Source organism: Bos javanicus, chromosome 23, assembly GCF_032452875.1.
Source record: "Bos javanicus breed banteng chromosome 23, ARS-OSU_banteng_1.0, whole genome shotgun sequence".
Classification (NCBI taxonomy): Eukaryota; Metazoa; Chordata; class Mammalia; order Artiodactyla; family Bovidae; genus Bos; species Bos javanicus.
Window position 1 is genome coordinate 32,624,548 of NC_083890.1, and position 15,392 is coordinate 32,639,939.

The 15,392-nt window shown below is 39.6% G+C and overlaps 1 protein-coding gene across 7 annotated transcripts in view; it reads right to left on the minus strand.

The window, feature by feature from the left end:
* CARMIL1 (capping protein regulator and myosin 1 linker 1) overlaps positions 1–15,392 on the minus strand; it is a 307,561-nt gene that overhangs the window by 21,875 nt on the left and 270,294 nt on the right. For all 7 annotated transcript variants that reach the window (XM_061399266.1, XM_061399264.1, XM_061399258.1 and 4 more), the window contains 2 exons: positions 5,851–5,917; positions 5,430–5,626 (listed from right to left, as the gene is read on the minus strand). In XM_061399266.1, coding sequence (XP_061255250.1) covers positions 5,430–5,626; positions 5,851–5,917 — 264 coding nt within the window. The remainder of the gene's footprint in view (positions 1–5,429; positions 5,627–5,850; positions 5,918–15,392) is intronic.

The window sequence follows — 15,392 nt, forward strand, 5'->3', positions numbered from 1 at the left end:
TTATAAATTTCAGACTAAAAAGGGGAGCAGAGCTGGTGGGAAGGGAGTGCAGAAAACTTTATCCCTGCGCTGGTTGGAACCCACTGCATCTGTGCTCAGAGGAAGGATTTTGCAAATAAAATCACAAGTGGTTGTTGTTGGTGTCTGAGAAAGAAAGAGGGCAGATTTCTCATCGCCTGTGTATATATAAGTAAATGCTAAAAGGATAACTTGTGAATGCTTAGAAGATAAGCCGGTGATTATGAAGACTAAAGACAATTCAGACCACCCTCTGTTCTCCCTTTGCCTGGATTATTAAGATGAATGCACCAGGGCAACACCGGAGGAGATGCGCCTGGATTTTGACAAGGCAGCTGTCAGATCTCTCCTAATGTCTCCACAGGCCGGATGGAGAGAGATGGGCAGGAAGCAAGAACAATTAGGTACATTAGTGACTCTGAACAAAAAACCCAAAGAGTGCTAATTAGTGAGTTGAATAATCATGAAATCTTATACACATGTATTAGACAGTAAGAAACATGAAAAGAGCCAAGCAATCAAGCCAGGAAAAGGGGAATCCAAAAGGAAGTAAAATAAATTAAAAAAAACAAAAACAAAAATTAATGAACTTGAGAGGAATAGTAAAGCTAATTCTTTGAAAAAGACTCCTAGATGGTAGGGAATCTGCCTGCTATGCAGGAGACCAGGGTTCAAGCCCTGGGTTGGGAAGATCCCTGAAGAAGTGAATGGCAATCCATTCCAATATTCTTGCCTGGAGAATTCCATGGGTCACAAAGAGTTGGACATGACTGAGTGACTATAACTTTCACTTTTAGTAAATGAGACCTTGCAAAATTAGAATAGAAGCATTAAAATATATTAGAAATGAAATAAATTGGGACAGAGCTATTGATACAAAAGAGATTAAAGACTCATAAGAATTCTAGAAACAACTAAGTGGACAATATCCTAGAAAAATAGAAATTACCAAAATGGTATCAAGGAGAATTAGGTAATCTGAATAGATCTGATGAAATAAAATTCATATATTTTGGTAAGGCAAGAAAAATTTAAACATAAAATTTTTCTCTGCCCATTTGGACCTTCTCTCTCCCCTCCAGAGTGTATTATGAATCTACCTTAATCAGACCTACTTAGGAGATAATCTTATAAGGGATCAGGATGGCCCACTTCTCTTTGCACATGCAGGCCTGGATTGTGTGAACTGTCAGTACATCATCTGACATATAACCCTTTGTCTCAAAAACTTATGTAACTGTGTTCTGACCTCTAACGGCAGAACAGTCCTGAAAGACTGTCTGTCTCCCAGGTTATAATCCTCAGGTTGCTGCAAATAAAATTTTCCACTTCTTTGTTAGATTGACTGTTGATTAATTTTTTTGCTAACAGATCTGTAACAAAAGAAATCAAATCCCTAGTTTAAAAAAAAAAAAAATCCACCAATGAGCATTACGTGCACTCGTAACACATCAGGCCCAGGTGGCTTTCCAGGAGAGGAACAGAAAATCTATATGACATGCAAACTCTGCTCCAGAAACAGGAGAGGAGAAAAAGGAGAAAGGTCCTCAACTAACTTTATGAAGATAGTTGTGATGTAGTGATCTATAACAACAAATACATACTTCATCTTCATCCCTATTTCTGGCCAGACTTCTTACACCCTTGGAATTTCCTGATGAGAGCCATAAAGGTGCTTTGATTACATTAATGAAGTGACTTTGGAACCACCTAAAGATGGGGGTTGATATCCAGGAGACCCAACCACATGATTAGAGGGTTGAACTTTCAGTCCCAGCCCCTGAACTTTAGGGAGCTGAGAAGGTCTGGAAGTTTAATCATTGCCAATGACCAGTGATTTAATCAATTATGACTGAATAATGAAGTCTCCCTTAAATCCCCCAACGGACAAGGTTGGGAGAGCTGCCGGGTGAATGAATATATGGAGATGCAGGGAATGTGACATGCTGGAGAGGGCATGGAAGTGCTGAGCCCCTCCTTGACATCTCTCCCTAAGCCTGCTGTTCTTGAGTTACATCCTTTTATAATAAATGGGTAATTCAGTATGTAATGTGTATGTTAACTGCTATAACAAATTAATCATACCCAAGAAGGATCGTGGGAATCTCTGATTTACATCCCATTAGTCAATATGGGCAACAACTGCCAACTAAGATTGTTTCTGGCCCTGTGGTTCTATAGGAATTAAGCCATTAGCCACTGCAGTCACTGCCCTTCAACACACCCTGAAAGGAGTTCAGGGTGCAAATCAGGAATGAGACTCTGTGATTCAGAAAAATTGGCAGAATAGGACTTCAGACCAATATTTTCGAGAAAATTTTCTCAACCTAATTTCATGCATCTTCCCATACTTAGAAAAGTACTGAAATCATTAAGATATCTGCACCTCATGAACAGCAGCAACCTTCTACTGCTGCTGACGTCTGCCACCTCTATGAGCAGTTTTCTGAGAGGCTGTCCCCAGGCTATAGTCCTCAGTAAGACTCCAAAGAGAACTGAAACTCACAGGTCTCACGCTGTGGGTTTTCATTTCAGTTGACAGTATCCTTTATAATAAACCAGTAATAGTAAGCAAAATCTCCTCTTGAGTTCTGTGAGCCATTCTAGCAAATTATCTAAGCAAAGGAAGGGAGCATGGAAACCCCCCATGAAGTTACAGTTTGTCAGAAGTACAGGAGACAACCTGGGACTGGTATCTGAAGTGAGGGTACCCCCGAGCCCTTGACTTGAGGAGTCAAAATTGAACTGACCTGTAGACAGCCAGTTGTGTCCAGAGAGCTGAAGAATTAATCAGTGTAGGAGGGAAAAACCCACACATTCAGAATTAGAAATGTTCAAATTAAGAACAGCCTCCATACTTGGGCTTTGAGAATTCTGATACCCAGAAAAGCCCACTGGGGCATTAGGCATCAAGGACAAGCTCTAGAAAAGCTAAGATTGACTTAGGGTGGGCTGGGGCTACCTAGTCTGTCCAAACAAAACCAAAACAACACCAATATTAAATGACTGCTGCTGCTAAATGCTGCAACCTTCTCACCCTCCACTGGAAGATGCAGGTGCTGGGGCCTGTGTGGCAGCTTCGCAGAATTCAATGTGAAAGCGCTTTGAAAATCGCACTCTGTGCATCCAAGGGAGAGCAAACTGTACACTCGCTAAGCCTCTGGGAAGAGGCGAGATCTGTTCAGACCCAGGACCGTAATCCGTTATCTGAGGACAACATGCGTCCCTAGGATGGAGCACCCTGGGGTGTGCTGACCCTATGAATCCTAGCTTTCCTGTGGACAAGGTCAAGATCTCTCTAGAATAGACCTGAGTACATTCCTCCACCAAAACTCTGCCACCGCTCTCTTCCCTTCCCTCTTTCTCATTTCTCAAATGACTAAAAGAAAAAACATTCTCTTTCCCAGAGTCACCGACTTAAGGGGAAAGTTAGCCCTTGTGTCACATATATGTTGTACTGCTAATGACTCTCCACAAGGAAAGAGCCAGAGGAACCACTTATTCCATAACCAAGTAGAATGTGGCATGTGTGGTGTGTCTCTTCCCTATCTGAAAAGGCTTTTCCCTTGTTTAAAAAGAGAGAGAGAGAGTAGTTTATTCCTCAAAGAATATGTAATAGTGCACTAAGAAGTAAGTTGGAAAAGAAAACAATTCACTAAAATTTGTTTTTCTGAAACCATGTCAAGCTATTCAGAATCAAATGAGAGAGCAACCAAATACGAGCACCCTGGATCTGATATGAGCAAATGCCTGACCACTCAGATAACTGGTTGTGACTTTTCTCCATTTACGACTCCAGTCACCCTCCTGTCATTCAATGAGTACTGAATGCCTGCTATGTTCTAAACTCATGCTAAGTGCTCAACACACAACTACAGATGATAAACCACACACTTCCCACATGGAACTTACACACAAGGAGGAGGCTATGCTTACAGTGTGCAAACACTGTACAGCGAGGGCTGTAACAGAGTAAAAGCGTCAGGCACTGGGGGAGCGGGGCCTCCATGGACAGTTGCTCAGGCTGTGCACTGTGCACAGCCAGCATATGAGAACAGCTTTCTGCAGAGTCGTGCACCCCCACCTGTGTGCGAGTACAGAGGTGGAGACAGGGAGGGAGAAGTTGTGCCTCATTGGAGGTCTGCAGGATGAGTAGTTATCCATCCAGGAGCTAAGGGTGGGGGGATGAGGGAATGGGAAGAGAGGAAGCCATGACCAAAAGGCTGTATCACTAGAGGTCTGAAACACAGGATGAGAGCGAGGGCTACAGGGATGACAAGGAGGAAGGGGAGGAGCAGGTGGGGCTGACGGCAGGGAGATGGTGGTCAGGATCATATCCAGGTTTCTAGCTTGTTCACCAGTGATGCTCCTTGTGGAGCAGGGCAGGTTCATAGAGAAAGGCTCCTAGTTTTGAGTTTGTTGAACGTGAGTTGTTCTGGGACATTCAAGTTCAGGAGGCAGGTGAATATCTGAAGCTAGAGTTCAGCAGAGGGGGCAGGAGTCAACAACAAGGAGACCAAAGCCATGGGTTCAGATGGCATCACCCAGACAAATAATATGCTCACAGGCTAGGCAGAGGGAAGCAGCAAAGGCATCACTGGAGAGGTGAATAGAAAAGAGAGTGATGCTCAGAGGCCCTGAAGGATGGAGCTTTCCGGGTCAAGTAACTGCTGCAATGTCAAGCATGCTGACAGCTGCCAAGGGTCCACAGGATTAGGTCAAGAGTGACCTTTAGCAGGGCAGTTTGAGGGTGGAGAGGTACAGAGTGCAGACTTTGGTGGGTTGCAGAGTGATGGCAAGGTGAGGAAGAAGCACCACAGGCATAGACCAATTTTTCCAAGGAGTCTGTCTGCAAAGGAGAGAAGAGACTAACCAGAGAGAGACATGGGGTCAGTTGCATTAAGCCTCATTAGCACAAACAGTTCCATCGTCCCCTGAGTAAAGAGCAGGGTATTGAGAGGCATGCCACTCACATGGTCCTCCCAGCTTGTGGGTTATCAAAAGCCAGGGGGCCAGAGGAGGCCAGAACACAGAGGTGGAGGAGTATATGGGGCCCTCCAAAATCAAACACAAGCAATTTTTAATCACAAATGAATTCTTCAGTACTTATTTTCCATCTTTTCATACCCATACACTATACAACTCCTTAGAGTAGCCTGTTTATTATACCCACATGATTGATACTTTCATAAAGATTTCAAGGGGGCAACTTTGTTCGAAAGGGTTGAAAACTTTCCAGCATTCTCTTTTCTGAAAATGTTGAGCACCAAGTGAGGTATTTTGCGTGAATCTCACACATACGTAGAGGTTCTAATGTCCTTACCTACAAGCTTTCACATATACAAGGCACTTTTATAAGACTCTGCAGTTTTCCCTGGAGGAGGACAGGGAGGGGCCACCAGCCCACCTACCGCTGGGTGCGTGGACTGCTGCTTCTTAGCCCGTTTTGGTCTTAACTTGGTAAAGTGCTCCAGCTTCCTTCCTTCCTCGGAGGGCAAGTCAGAGATAAACCCTGAGCTCCGCTTCTCTTGTCGGATGGATGGAAAAGGCGGGTCTTCGATATGAATGGGCACTTCTTCTAGGGCTTTATCTAGATCAAATTCCATTTCTAAAAGAAAGTAAAGCCTCAGGCTGAAGATTACTGCATGGAGATGGATAAAAATTTGCTAAAAGTAATTTTAAGTCTATCAGGGAATAGCAAACACCCATTCACAAATCACTTAACCCTCTTCACTTAGAGCATCCCTGCAAAGTACCCTTGAAGTGGTCCAGGGTCCTTGCTGAGGGTGTTTCATAGTTACAAGAAAATGACTGACAAAATGGAATACTCACCAAAAGCCCTGGAAACAGGCCGCAGCATTCGGCTGTGGATGGTCTTCCTTTTGGATTTAGGAGTCATCTACCAATAAAATAAAGAAAGGACTTAGACACTTTTCCCAGAAAACTTGACCTCCAAACTTTAGAAACATCTGGCAGGTATAGGGCGGGGTAGGAATATTAGGGACCAATCGTTTTAAGCTCAGTATTTTACTTTTTAGAGGATGGCTGGTGACCTCTGACAACCTGACTACAAAGACTAAGCGGAGACATTTCTAAATGTTTGTCATTTTCTCAAATGATATACAGCCCACTTCTTCTTTCCCCCAGGCCTAATCAGTTAAATGCTATTTTTATGGCTAAAAAGAACAATGAACAGTATAAATATAACTCCCAGCTTCACATGAGGATGTTAAAACGGATACAATGAATAAGAAGGAAAGACTGTAAAAATCAGTTGCTAAAAATTGAAAGCATGATCATTCACTGTTCATTATCACAGCAATAGCAATATGAGCAACATCGGACTCTGTCATTTTAATGATCTAAGTTATTTAACTGCTTCGTTTCACATTTCTCCCCCCAAAATTTTGATCTTTATATTATGGGTAAAGACCATAAAGACCAACGAAAGTTGCCATGTCTGTATCTGCTGCCACTTCTCATCTTTGATCCTGCTTGTTCTTTAAAAAAGAGAGACTAAAATCCAAACCATGGCTGAAATTTATTAAGAGCCTGTTTTCTAGCACTGGTGTCAACTGTTGATTGTGTAAAGTCAAATCCAAGGAAGACATCAGCATCTCCCTCAACAGAATCACTCCTGTCAAAGCTGGAAGGGACCTTTGTCATCACCTCCACAAACAAATTCTAATGAAGAAACTGAGTCACAGAGATGATAAAGACCACCATTCAAGTGAACAGGAGCAGGGCCAGGCCAGCTATAAAAGTCAGCCCAGCATCCCTCCTACCTCACCACTTGTTATCAGTATACAACTGGATGGCTTTTAGGAATGTTAAATGTTTGATCCTAGAAACTAGTATTGGTGAAAACTGAAAGATAACATAACTCAAAGAACTTAGTTTGTAGACTTTCATTTCACTTAGTCGGCTGTCATCTAAAGCTTTCTCAAAAAAAAAAAATCCACAAGGTGGATAACCTTTCTTCAGTTCGAAGAATAAATTTTCTTGTTGATCTTTAAAGCAAAGAGCTTTATAGTTTTGATGATTCTATGCCAGTTTCAATAATAAAACTTTTGCTATTACATATTACTGAGAGAAAAGGGAGATTAAAAAATGAGCAATAGAATTTAAATCTAGACTGGTCTTCCTGAAATACACAATGAAACTAGCAGATTTGGTTCTTTCAAGGGTTTTTCTTTTCTTTTTTAAAGGCAGACAATCAGAAGAATATCTTTTTATAAAACATAGACTTTACAGGTTCGATAGAAACACAATCAATCTAATGCAACTGGAAAGGAATCCAGTTTCAAGGTAGTTCTCCCCAAAACTGGCCCTGCAGTGGGCTGAAGGAAGCCTCACTAGTCTATTCTTAAGTGAAATCTCTAAAAATAATTTTGAAGGAGACACAAACTACCAAAATACATGCTGTATTTAGTCATGTAAACTTCTTTAGTATTCTGTCCACTTTGTGCACAACCTTGATAGGCAGAAGGATCAAGAAGTAGATTGGGATATAGTTTCCAGCCAATTCACTTACATAGTCACAGATAAATAGGAAAGTACTTTAAAAATGCATAGCATGGAGACGTCTTCCAATATTTTTCTCTGACTCTTGATTATATTTATAAGAGAATTTGTGGGCAAAAATAATCTGGATCAGTTTCCCCATTTAGCTTTTATAATGAATACCGAATACATGCAAAACATAACAATGACATTTCAAATATATCATAATTTTTAAATATATAAAAGAAATATGGAATTACATATAAGAATACATATACATTAGATAGCAAAGATAGAAACTCATTTACAAACTGATGCCTGTCTATAAATGGTCATTCAACCCAATCTAATTTTATAGACATATTGAGAAACATACAAAATCATCGTTAGGATTTCTGATGGTTGACATTAATCAAAGGAACCAGTTTGCCTTTCTTGGTCTAGCTTTGCAATGCCTCAAAACCTAGTCTATGAAATTTGAATATCAGAAGCATGCATTCTAATGCATTTTCATTGCTTTATTTCATATGCTCTTTACAAGAGAATATAACTTCCATTGCATTTTGCATAAAACTCTTTATATTTGACACATTTGTGAGTTCTAACTTTCTGCCATGTTTGGACAAGGCTGATGGCCTTTTGCTCAAATGTGCAGGGCTTACAATCAGGCTGGTTTCTACAATTGATGTTAAGAATACAACCTGATTTTATACGTTTCTTCTGATGGATGAACTCATACCATCTCTTTCTTTCATGAAAAAGAATAAATATGGGTTTAAGTATAACAAGCAAAAAAAGGAATTTTATTTCTACATATTTTTCTTTATTTTCTTTGTAACTGTTTCTTCCTTAACAGTTTAATGGACAATATGGACTTGCTGAATCTTACTGGCTTATTCCTAAGGTTCTATTACATATAAACTAAAACAAGAGAAATATAAGAATGAGCTATAATTATCCACCTAAGTGTACATTTAGGAACACATATTGTATGTTTCTCCAGAAACATGGTTTCTATGTACCCTTGCCTCCACCTCCTCACACCTGTTGGTTAGATGAATTGAATCCTGGAAAAAAAAAAAAATCTGGTTTTACCATCCAGATTTACATTTACTCTCTTCAGTTTTTGGACCAAAATAAAAGGGCTACTTTTCTCAAACTATTTCTTAGTCCTCATTTACCGTTCCTGGACATTTATCAGTGCCTAAGTATTTTCTGATCAGAAAAATCACAAAGTGCCCAACAAATAAAGGGGATCAACAGTGGAAGCAGAAGAGGTACATACACGCCTAATGGATCCTTCACAAATTAATTTAGGATTAACACTGCCAACTATTACTTCAGGCCCAGACAAAATTACTTTGTCTTTAAAAGTGAATTTTAAGAGTAATAAGCAATTTTCAATGTTTACATCTGCGGGAAATATGAACAAGTTTGTTAAACTTGTGTTTAACAAGGAACAATGTGTTAAACCCTTTTGATGTAATTTAGAAGGAAGACTCTAAACATAGACTTATTCTGACATTGTAAATATCAATAAATCCCCATGGTGGCAGGCAGTGAATGAAATGAATGGCTCTATTCTCAAAGCATCTAAAAAAAGCAGCACAATACCTATACTGCTTGGAAATCTTACTCATTTGATTCAATTTTTATAATGGATTTATACCTATTCTCCACGGAATTCAATACCCACTTTTACTATAAGTTAAGGATTACTGTTAGAACCTTATAAACACCATCACATATTTTTCCTGTTAAACTCATATTTAACACATAATTCTTAGACATACCAATTTTTTTTAATGAGAGTTAAATTGTCTCTATCACCAGAAAAATAAGATGGAGTAGCTTCTGTGTTTATTTTACCAAGTTTGTGCAAAGAATAATTTAAAAAAACACTCTTACTCCAAGCTCAAGAATCCTGAATTACTTCTCTTTACCTTGAGGTTAAAAAGAAAAATTTTTTAAGTTGTAAAGTAGATCAGTAAAATTTTTCTGTTACAAGAAGGTATTATGATGCCAATTTTCTACTAATCTGGAAAACAAGTAATATGACAAGAATTAGAAATTTAAACCCTAGAAGTCTAAGTACTTATGGTTTATTTTTTAAAAACATGAATGGAATAAGCACTTTTCTCCTTTTCAATGTTCATACCCTCTTCATCAAACACTCTGCTTGCTTTCAGGCACATTCCTGAGAATATTTTTAAATTCACTGCCTGTTTTGCGAAGCTGAACCATCTTGTAAAATCCAATCTTGTCTCTAAATTGCTGCCTGTTTTATTCCGGATCCACAGATGGATGACGACACTACAGTCTGCTGGGAGATCAGCCAGGCAGCACGGAAGCAAATGGAGCACAAGAATGTAAACTAATACAGCCAGAATCTGCAGAGCCACCAAAAAATACTTACACTTGTACAGCAGAGAGTCTCCATGCAGCAAAAAGAAAGGAAAAAAAATATGAATGGAAGAGAGATAAAGCAGCAGCATTACAAGGGGGAGGGAGAGACACCATACACAAACAGAAAAGCTACATAAAAAGCTTTCATAGCAAAGGAATGAGGCAAGAATGAAGCCAAACTATCATTAGCGTGAGGCTAGCTTTTCATAAGCATAGCTGCTCATAAGCTCTTCATAACATAATTACAGCTTGAAAACTGCAGAAAATCTTAGAGATATTACCTCTTGCTAAGTGCGTGCAAAATGCCATCTACCAACCCTGTAAGGTATTAATCCCATTTGGGAAATGGAGACATTGTATCTCCAAAGGCATGTGGTGGACAGAATGCTGGATGAACATTAGCAAATGCCATGCAGGGTTTGGTTCTTAAGCCACAGGGCTGGTCCCAGCAACAAGGTGGGGACAGTGTGCCCACAGGTACGTGAAAACCTCCCTTCTTGGGGGTGTCCTTACATCATTATATCCTGCCCACTGTGAGGCAGCAACTTTGAGTTCTCTCTCCCCCTCAGTCACCAAAGCATTTTAGGCAAGAATCTGATGCCAGGGTTTCACAGTTACCTACCTAAAGTGTCATTAACATTGACAGTACCTTATACCTTAGTGTGAATTTAGGTCACTTTACATTTCACATTAACTCTCTCAAATAATTTTAAAACCTCATTGGTCATCATTACTAATAGTCATTAGGGCATCTTAGCATTCTGAAATTTTATAAAAGAATTTTTAAAAAAGTAACAAAACCCAAAAAGTCCTGTTGCAGCATATCAGGCTTTACGAAAACCACGTATGAAGATGGGAGGAATCTTTTCCAAATTTCCTAAAAACACCTAGTCCATCAACCTAGGGCTCACTTCTGTGTTTGTCAGTTGTTTTCAACATGCAGCTGGATGAAAATACAGGACTCCTGAACTTGCAAATGCAAACAGTTGGGTGGTACACAAAAAGCTCCCCATAACCATCACCACCATTATTATTATCATCATCAGTATTGTTTATCAGAAAGGCTTCCATCAGCAAGATCCCAAAAAAGTCTCAATCCTCAGACTTCTGATTTCCTATTTTTTTAGGCAGCATTCTTCAAATATACCTCATTTTATGATAACTTGAATTAAATTGAAAACATCCTTGCCGAATGAAAGGAGAAAAGGTAAAAATGTATTTTCAAATATTCCTGAGTTGGCCAAAATAAAGATTCTTGCCCCTGTCTTAACTATGCTGCTGCTGCTGCTACTGCTGCCAAGTCACTTCAATTGTGTCCAACTCTGTGCGACCCCATAGATGGCAGCTCACCAGGCTCCCCCATCCCTGGGATTCTCCAGGCAAGAACACTGGAGTGGGTTACCATTGCCTTCTCCAATGCATGAAAGTGAAAAGTGAAAGTGAAGTCTCTCAGTCATGTCCGACTCTTCGTGACCCCATGGACTGCAGCCCACCAGGCTCCTCTGTCCATGGGATTTTCCAGGCAGGAGTATTGGAGTGGGGTGCCATCACCTTCTCCGTGTCTTAATTATACATCCCCTCAAAAGCTTCCTAACAGGCGTGACACTGGATACATAGTACAAGAGTTATAGCTGATGGTTAAGCCCCATAGGTAATTTTAGACTTCCTCTATGTGAAAGGTTAATTCAACATGACAAGTGCTCTGTCCCAATTATGCCCCTAAAGATCATTATAAGTGAAGGTGAGGAACCTTTCCATTGGTTCAACTTCTAAAATGACAGGCAAGCAAAAAAATGTGTCTATGAAGAGGGAAACCATAGCAACAGACATGTCAGCTTTTCAAAGGAATAAAAACCATCAGTTTTCCACTCCTTCTGCATAGCTTTTGGAACTCATTTACCTGTACTGACTTCAGTGTCTCCCCATCAGGGCAAGGGGAAGACTAGTGAGTACAGAGAGGTCACCCTTCCCAAGAGCGCATCTCATGCTCAAGATGCTATCATCCGAGAACTGAACTCGCATCATGGAACTTTAATCGCCAAAGGGGAACTCTGGCCAAGGTTTTGGCAAACCCAGACCTAGTTTTCTAGTTTGTGAAATAAACAGTTGTGAAGATTAAATAACATAATGAATATAAAGTGTTTAGCACATAGCCTGGCATGTAAGTGCCAGTCAATGCCCCCCCCTTCAATAACTGGCAGAGATTATGAATGTTAGTAACAGTAACATTTTTTCATTCTTCTATTCCCAAGGAGAAAAACTGAGGGGAGAGGGAGCACTCCTAAGCACTACCCTTAGAACAGCAAAAGCTGGGAACAATCTAAATGCCTGTTAAACAAGCAAATGCAAACCAATTTCATGACACTGACTTTCTGGAAGAATTTAGGCCAATTGTTTCACAGACTCTCCCACATTCAATACTTGTCTGCTTGTTCCCCACAATTAGATTCAGGTAGATGAAAATTTTTTTTTTTTTTAAACACAAATGCCAGATGAATGATCCTGTGAATGACTGAATGACAACAGGTGGTACCCAGGTCAAGTTGTTCCACTGTTAGTGACACTAAATTTGATCACTTCAGTAGGGCGGGAACCTCCCGACTCTTCCAGTGTCAAGGTACCTTGTACCTTGGTATTTTGTAAAGGTACTTTGTCTCTTGATAGTTAATATTAATTCTACAAGGTGATACTTTCAATTTATGCAGATGAGCCCATTTGTAAACCCCACTGACAATCCTGGCCTGAACGAAGGAATACAAACGGAGCTATAAAATTGTCACTTTCTACTTTTAACATTATCCCTACATTTTAGGTGCCATTCCTCTGTAAGCATCAAATTTCCCTTTTCTAAATCCTCTGTACCATCCTCTCTTTTCTTAGTATTACCATAAACTTTAATTCAAAGTATCCTAAACTATTACTGTCATTATTTTTGTTGCAGGGAGTATCCCAGCAGAAGCCATTTTGATCTGGATTTTGTATCCTTTGCAATGATTTGGGTTTGAGCCACTGCTTGCTTTTTGATTCAAGATAGCCTAGTGTCATCTTGTGCTTTCCTGTGCACTTTAAAAATGGATAAGGGTAATCCCTGTTTAATGAACTAGATTATAAAAATTAAATATGTCCTACCAGATTGTCAGATGCGTCAATGTTCAGGGAAACCCAAACTCAGTCATTATTAATATATACCCTCAAACATCTAACCAAACAGTATCATCACGTCTCTGGTTTAAAAAGCAATTTTTATGCATGTCTACTTGTTAAAGTTTGAGGCGGTATAAAATCTTACTGAGAAAATGAGATACCTAATCCTTCCTATGATGACTGCTGGAGAGCAACAATCTTTAATATCTAGGAAGAGTCAGTATACAGAAGCCATAACTCTGAGAGAACTGCAATAAATCAATGGACAAAAGGAGGAAGGATGTGTAGAGATTTACTGAGACGCCACATTTCCTACTGAACGTGGTATTAAATCCAGCTATTCACATCACACTCATTAACTTTTATATCCCGAATTTCATTTCATATAAAAGTTAAAATGGCCTCATGATGTTAAAAACAATTCAGGGAGCTGTACTGATGAGAAACTGCTGTGAAGATGACCGTCAAGTACTATTTTTAAATGAATGTGGTTCATTTCCTTATTTTCTAGATCTGCACAATTTTTTTTTTCAATATAAGAAAATTAAATCTTTATCTTTTGTCATGTTTTCTCCTGGAAATAGGAAACAACCTCACTTCTTATTCATTTAACTAATCTTACAACTGATGGGGAAGTGAAATTTCACACTTGAATGTTTTCTTTAGAAAATGGATATAATTTGATACATTTTTCTTAACAGTAGGCCAAAGAATGAAACCACCTGATACCAATTTGAAGCAAATCTCTTACCTGGAGACCAAGTGTTAGCACTGATGGGCACAGAAGCACAGTGCTTATTAACACAAGCATCTGGTACGTGCCCCTTATAGCATTATAAGAGAGAAAGTGGGAAAATACCTTAGGTACTTAATTGCACCCATTAACCATAATGTTATTCCAATAGTCATAAAAAGCTGAATAATACTTTCAAATGGTCTTTATTGTAAAAGAATAAACTATGGAGGAAAACCCCTCTGAGTATTATACTTAAAAGAGGTATTTTAAGTTTAGATTTTTGGAAAATCCACATCATAATGGAAGGCAAGAATGAGGAATACAGGAGAAAAATGCTCTCCTTCAGAATGGATACCAGCTCAGTGACATCATGACGAATAATCAAAATAAGCTTAAAATGCTTAATGTAATGCATTTGCTCTGTACCCAGAACATCAGCTCCAGGTAGACGACAAAAATACTTAACACTAAGTCTAACCACCACAAACCAGGTTAAATCCTACAATAATTTGCCTTACTGCTTTAAAAAACCTGAGTCAGGTAAACTCCAGTAGCACCAGGTAAAAAGAATGGATGGTGATTTTAGAGGAGGATCTCAAACCCTGAGAAGATTCTGACTGGAGGGCTGTAGTCATCAATCAGTAATCAGGAGGTCTGGTTCTCACTGGATCGCATGGATGGATGGATGAATAGAAGGAAGGAAACTCTTAACCCTTAGATTTAAATAGAACTTCAGGTAAAGAAGACTTATTACCACTCAAACTCTGAAAAATCTGTTCTGACTTGGAACATGCTCAGTTTAACTACTTTGATTACCATCCCTTCTGAATGGATTCTCGAAGTAACACTCTCTAAATTGCAGATTCATTATTTTGAAATGCAGTCTTATGTGGAGCATGGAAGTTAAATTTTTGGTCTCATTTCCAAGTGTGATTTTCAATATGAAGTGCAGAATGATTTTCTTCAGCACACACACAGGCATATATATATTTAAACCACATACTTTATATTTTGATTTCACTAAAGAATAGGCTTGTGATAAAGGTTTCCCCTCAGTCCTGAGATGAGAAATCCTTCATATCAAATTCCAGCAGCGACAGTGGTTTCCCCTGAGGTACATTTAGGGAGACTGAGTACTTGGATAGGGCTCCCCTGATAGCTCAGTTGGTAAAGAATTTGCCTGCAATGCAGGAGACCCAGGTTCGATTTCTGGGTCAGGAAGATCTGCTGGAGAAGAAAATGGCTATCCACTCCAGTGTTCTTGGGCTTGCCCTGTGGCTCAGCTGGTAAAGAATCCACCTGCAATGCGAGAGACCTGGGTTTGATCCCTGGGTCGGGAGATCCCCTGCAGAAGGGAAAGGCTACCCCACTCCGGTATTCTGGCCTGGAGAATTCCATGGACTATTCACGGGGCCACAAGAGTTGGACAGGACTGAGTGACATTCACTTTTCACTTTCCTCTCTGAATTTCCACACATGAGCTAAAGAATGAAGATTAACTCATGCCAACCCCAATTAGTGTTTCTAAACTATCACTAGAATTAATTAAGAGATTAAGTCACTGAGGCTCTCGAGTCTAGCCAAC